Consider the following 6472-nt stretch of genomic DNA (forward strand, 5'->3'; position numbering starts at 1 on the left):
TGTCAGTACGCTGGAGCGTTAGAGCGGCAAATGAAAAATATGTGGCTGATGTTGAATCTCAAGATCTCTATTTTTTTTTAATCTCAAGTGAACCGTCACACACACACACACACACACACACACACACACACACACACACACACACACACATATATATATATATATATATATATATATATATATATATATATATATATATATATATATATATATATATATATATATATATATATGGGAAAAGTGAATATGTGGCTATTATGTATGTAATATTATGTATAGAACCATCAGAATTTACTTCATTTTGATTAAAAAAACATATTTTTTTTCATTGTTAGCTTCTTTCTATTGCTTTTGAGCTCATATTATTTCTGATTTTATAATTTATCCCCAACATCTATGTATTTCGAATGTGTTGTTTATATTAGACCTCTAGTAGAATTTATAACTTTCTTTGACGCCTACCATATGTATACTTGTATGGTTCTTTTTGATGTGCTATGGGAAGAAGTTTATTGGATTTTTAATGAACAATTTCAATATTTCATTATAGTTTTCTATATTAAATTTGAATATGAAGTCTTATAGGTAATTGATAATGTATTCTTGTACATGATTTGTGGTGTAAAATTAAATATTTAAAACTCAATAAAAATATTTACAAAGCCTATCATGTAGTCTTATGGATGATACAAGATGGATTGTAGAGAGATTTAGTTGCATTTTGTTAAAACTATGTATTTTTTGATGATTTTATATCTAATATTAGATACATAATAGTCACATATTACTTAAAATGTAAATAGGGTGAAAACATAAAAACACTACTTTTACGATATTAGTTTGCAATAAATTTTATATGCACAACTTTATATCATTATTTAGCAAGGAATAAATGGTTACTCACAGGTTAAAACTAAAATTGGAATTTACATTCTATCGCATCGGTAAATATTAATATTAATCAAACGTTAATATTATGTATTAAAATTACTTCAACAATACGCATATACAACATTCATTGCAGAATAATAACATAAACATAATGTTTTTATGTTTTCACAGTATTTATTGTTTTTGTTTGAACTTACTTATACTCGCGTATTTGCATATGCACATATGTATTTGAAAAAAAAAAAAAAAAACATTTTTTTGGTTTTTTGAATGGATGACTTAGACATAACTATGTGTTTGTTTGGTGTTGTTTTATTAGTTGTTGTATATATATATATATATATATATATATATATATATATATATATATATATATATATATATATATATATATAGGTGCAGAAATACAAGACCAAAAACATATTTACTTCAGTTTTTTACTGTCCGGATGGAGTAATCCAAAACTATGTTCACGAGTTAAAGCTGCATTTATATTGTATGGTTGATGAACTTTGAAATATATGAAAATTCGTTCTATCGACCTGTCAATGATGTAGTGATATTAACAGCAGAATATTGTTGTGTGGTGGGTGCAAGCAGGTGGAGATCAGGCTCGGTGAAAAAGGCAGGTGGTTTAGGCTGAGGCAAGACACCATCATTACCAAGCATCAATACCACAGATGACATTGTCGGCCTGTCTTCTGGCTGATTCTGCACACATAACAGACCAATGTGTATTGACCGGAGCATCTCCAAGATGATGCATGACTCCCTTAAAGGTCGACCAACCAGATCAAGACTCTTGTCATCTTTATACAGTCTCCATGCCTGAGTGATAACAGGTGTACGTAGTAAATCACAAGCATATACAATCGATAATCACACATAATAGTCAATAATAATAGCAGGAAACCAAAAACATCAGATTTATTAAACTTACATGTCCAAGAAGGTTGTCGCCGTGTTCTTGAGAAGAGAATTCTCTGTTTTTCATCCCGCTTACTATTTCCAGCACCAAAACACCGAAGCTAAATACATCTGATTTTGTTGAGAAAATCCCGTGAACTGCATACTCTGGGGGGATATAACCACTGTAAAGAATTTGACAGATCAGTTGATATGGGGATATATCTGAGACGCAGTTAAAATTAAGTGGTTTGTGATTCTTACTAAGTTCCAACCACATTCTTTGTGTTAGATCCAGTTTCGTATCCTTTAAATCTTCTAGCCAATCCAAAATCTGATATCTTTGGGTTCATGTCATTGTCCAACAAAATATTACCAGCTTTAAGATCCCTATGTATGATACGAAGGCGGGAATCCTGATGCAGATAAAGAAGCCCTCGTGCAATTCCACTGATGATGCGGAATCGGTGATTCCAATCAAGCATTGAACTTCTAGTTTCATCTGTATGAAAATTAACACATGTTAAGTATATAGCTTTGGCTTGAAACTTTACCATTTGAATAGATTCTCACCAAATAAAATTTGATCTAGGCTTCTGTTGGGCATGTATTCATAAATCAACATGATTTCTTTTTTTTGAGCACAGAATCCAAGAAGCTTCACAAGATTTCGATGTTGAAGTCTGTGGATACATCTAACTTCATTTTTAAATTCGTCAAGTCCTTGTGTAGATGTTTCTGATAGTCGCTTCACAGCTATTTCTCTCCCATCTTCCATTACACCCTAAGGATTTTGCCAACAACAAACATTTTCATTCATATTTTTGATATTTATTTCTCTTATATATACAAGCAATATAAATTAAATCAGGCGCATATTAATATATATATGTTACCTTGTAAACCGGACCAAATCCACCTTGTCCTAGCTTATTGTCGATGGAGAAGTTATTGGTCAACTTAGATACTTCAGAAAAGCTGAAAAATGGCAACTCTACATCTTTATTTTGGCCTCCATCTGTATAGTCTTCACAAAGGGTCTTCATCAGAGTACCTACAAAGTTATACATTCTTAATTAATTATTATGCGTTCTTAATTTTTACCTCAAGGAATTGATTGCATTACCTTGAATTTGTGCATGAGACCATTTCTTCCTAATATACACTACCACAGCTAGGCATATAAGAATAAAACCAATTGAACTTCCAAGGGCCACTTCGATTACTTTTTTCTTGTTAAAGCCAGATTTTATGCCTGAAAGATATAACACGTCAAAGAAAGATTACTATGTTTCTATGAATGAGAAATAATTTTTTTTATCCACCTGTTAACTCAGATGCTGCCATTCTTATGTAAAGATCTTGATCTTCATCGGATTCTCTGATATCCATCAGATCATTAAACCATAGCAAACATCCACTTCCACCTCTTCTAATATCCACATTTGCATAAGCTGTACAAGAGCAATTCCTCTTGCATTCCCTTTTACATTCTCCAAGGTTCATGCTCAGATTGTACCATGATTGCCTGGTATCTGGAAATTTCAAACCTGAAATTGCCCGAAAACCATCTTCATTCCCACATTTTAATGGTTTTTTACGTTGACAACCACCTGACCAATCTCCTGCATTCCATTCTTTTGGGTGTTTTGGTTCAAACCCTTCCATACAACTACAAACAGGTGAACTGTTTATGTTACAGCTTCCATATGAACCACAGAGTCCATATGGTGCACATATGTCAACCGTTGCAGCCAAATATGGGACCCACCCTTGGGAGGGATCATCCCAGTTTAACCTCATTTCATGGCCTTCAGGACCAATAACAAGCCTTGAAAGAAATGAGGTATTAATAAGATTATATATAAAATACGCCTCTTTCTCATTCAAAACAAAGTCATATCTGTAGATAGGATTTGGCTTACTAGGTAAACCATTTGTCCTAACACCATTCCATGGTCCAAATCTTAATGTTATAACTGAACCTCGTCTCTGAAATGATTGTGGATATCCATTTGTATCCAGCCAAGTTACATACAGGCCTGGAGAAGGATCATCTAGACTCTTCCAAGATGTCAAGCATCTGTTTATTCCTGTAATAAAATCCTTCCCGAATTTCATTCCAGATAGCAAGGTGTCAGTAGGGTAATCAAAACTTTGCCAGATAGGATCTTCGTCTGTGCTACTCATGTTATCATGCACAACAAGGTTCCCAGAATCTAGAAGCTTTGCGACTATATTAACATTAGTGACAGATAATGAGGAATTTGATGACCAAATCAAGGTATTATTACCATTGAGAAGCAGAAGTGTTCCCATGCTATTGACTTTGAACACACCAGAGGTATCAGTAAGTGGAGTCTCTCTGTTAGCAACCCATACAACTGTCTGAGGAAGAATCTTTTTATACCATATCCCCAAGTATCGATACTTGGAGTTACCAGGGGTAAAAAAGCCAAATTCAAACATTTCACCATCTGAAACAATCGTGTCATTGTCTCTTATTGCTTTATCTGTGGTTATGGTGTCCACTGCAGAAGAAATTGTTAAAAGTAAGAATAAAACACTGGACAAGAACAGAATATTTGGGAAACTGCTCATTGATGTGTTGTGCAGCCTTCTGTTTCCTGGAAGATTTGCAGCTAAGAAAAAATAATCATGGTATCAATTATTTGATTAAAATTCTCTCTTTTTTGTTCAGTCAAAGCACTGCATTTTATGTATTTTGCAGCCTCCATTTCAAGGAAGACTATTTTACGGGTAAGAAATAATAAACTTGGGCTCAATTATTTGATTAGAATTGTCTATTTTCCGATTGAAGGAACATAGACCCACAAAGAAATTAAATGTTCTCCAATCTTGATAACCATTTTTATAAATGTGATCATAAAGACAAGAAGGATTGTGTTTGTTGACCTGGTCTTGTCTCTGTGTCATTATTGATAACATAAAGGTGTCTCTTCTTCTCTGAGATACTTGTCCCAGCATGAGTATAGAATCCATAACAGAGGTCTCAGGTTCAAACCTGGGCATCAACTTTCTTGCTCTTTATTTTCTCCAGCCATTCTTGCTTTCCCAGCTTTGATAGTGACTACTGCGCTGCAACTTGATATTGAAACCATTTTGTTATTATCTTTATTAAAGAAAATGTACATCTTAACATTTGATAGATAAAACTTCTAGGTTTTTCATAATTTTAAATTTGATACCAAGTCTTTCACATCTTATGTTAAAAACTTTATTTACTTAGGATGATTGCAATGTGATATTAGCATGTTGTTTAAGAGTTAAAAACATTCATGTATAATTTGAGAACTATGCATGTGCACCAACTATCGAATGCAAATTTTCAAACTTAATAATGTGTTCGTGGAATTTTTATTTAAATTTAAATTTTAAAGAGTTTAGTTTAAGCAGATAAATTTTCCCTTACTGATATGTACAATCCCAATTTCTTTGAATTAGCAGTATCATCTGTAAACCATTTAATGTAATCATCATTATTATGTGGAAATTATTCGAATCCATATGATCTGCTTTTAAAGTGTTAATTATTTGTTAAACCATGACTTTCCCCAAATTTACAATTTATCTCTAGGTTATGAATTAAGAGGAACATAACATAACGTGGAATTTATGTTCATTTAGTTCTAAACAAAACTGATTTTCTTAAAATTCTTACATTCCTATAGGAATAGATTATCTCCAAAACCTAAGTAATCACTCACGCACACCGGAACATCATCGAAGAATTAAAAACACAAAAATACAGAAAATAAAATAAAAAATGGAGCAACTCACCTCAGCAGAAGATATAGCAGTGGCGGCGCCGACGAGGAAGTGTGACAGTGACCATAGAGTTGAATTTTGTATCGAAAATAACTGAATTCAACCAACTCGTTCGTGAAATGTCAGCAAATATCGTTAATTTGTGGTGGAAGTGGAAGACGTTAACGTCGTTGGCGGAGTTCATACACAACTTGTCAACCAAAATCAAATGGCTAAGACCATTTCCATTTCCATTCCCATTCAGAATCAAACAAACCCAATCCAACTATCGTTCTTAGAAACTAATTTTTCTCAATCCCCCCATAACCAACTTAATTCAAATTTTCAACCCAATAAAAACCAACCCATGCCTATATTTTATTAAATAATATAATGTATAATTATTTCTTTATTTACTAAAAATAAATATAAATATTAAAAAAAATTGTTTATATTATATATTAGATAAACAAACATAAAGATCTAAGAATTTAGAAAATTTAAATTTATAAGAAAAAGTAAAATATTTAATTATTAAAATTGAAATACTTATTTATTTTTTAAATTTAAACTAATAATTTAAATAAACAAACAACTAAAATAATTGGATTCAATTTAGAAATTTAGATATTTAAAAATTATAATGAAAATTGTATTAATGAATTGGATATACATTTATTACATTTAAGTATTATATGAAATTTAATAAAATAGAAAAAACCATAAAATAAAACATGGATATAATTTATATAAATTTACCACAAAATGACATGGGGAAAAATGCATAATAAGATGATAAGTGATAAAATTATTTTCATCTATTTATTAAGAAGGATGGTTTTAGTCTTTCTAATTGATATTTTAATATGTTTTTTGTTCAATACCCAACATGAAATGATAAATATAC

At 31.5% G+C, this 6472-nt stretch overlaps 1 protein-coding gene across 4 annotated transcripts; it reads right to left on the reverse strand.

The window, feature by feature from the left end:
* Window positions 1–1296: 1296 nt before the first annotated feature.
* LOC145088366 (G-type lectin S-receptor-like serine/threonine-protein kinase At4g27290) lies at window positions 1297–5902 on the reverse strand. 4 transcript variants are annotated; one of them, XM_079026693.1, is made up of 10 exons: window positions 5599–5902; window positions 4714–4902; window positions 4092–4328; window positions 3123–3903; window positions 2924–3052; window positions 2694–2851; window positions 2371–2581; window positions 2062–2299; window positions 1832–1982; window positions 1297–1719 (listed from the first exon to the last, which is right to left on the reverse strand). In XM_079026693.1, exons 3-10 carry the CDS (start codon window positions 4290–4292, stop codon window positions 1426–1428), a joined length of 2163 nt encoding a protein of 720 aa, XP_078882819.1. In that variant the 5' UTR covers window positions 4293–4328; window positions 4714–4902; window positions 5599–5902; the 3' UTR covers window positions 1297–1425. The 4 variants fall into 4 exon arrangements, with proteins under 4 accessions (XP_078882819.1, XP_078882817.1, XP_078882818.1 ...); XM_079026691.1 differs by having other exon boundaries at window positions 3123–4439; window positions 4714–4896; XM_079026692.1 differs by having other exon boundaries at window positions 3123–4328.
* Between the last annotated feature and the right edge of the window lie 570 nt (window positions 5903–6472).

Source organism: Lactuca serriola, chromosome 2 (genome assembly GCF_051521515.1).
Source record: "Lactuca serriola cultivar US96UC23 chromosome 2, Lser_US96UC23_V15, whole genome shotgun sequence".
NCBI classification, from domain to species: Eukaryota; Viridiplantae; Streptophyta; class Magnoliopsida; order Asterales; family Asteraceae; genus Lactuca; species Lactuca serriola.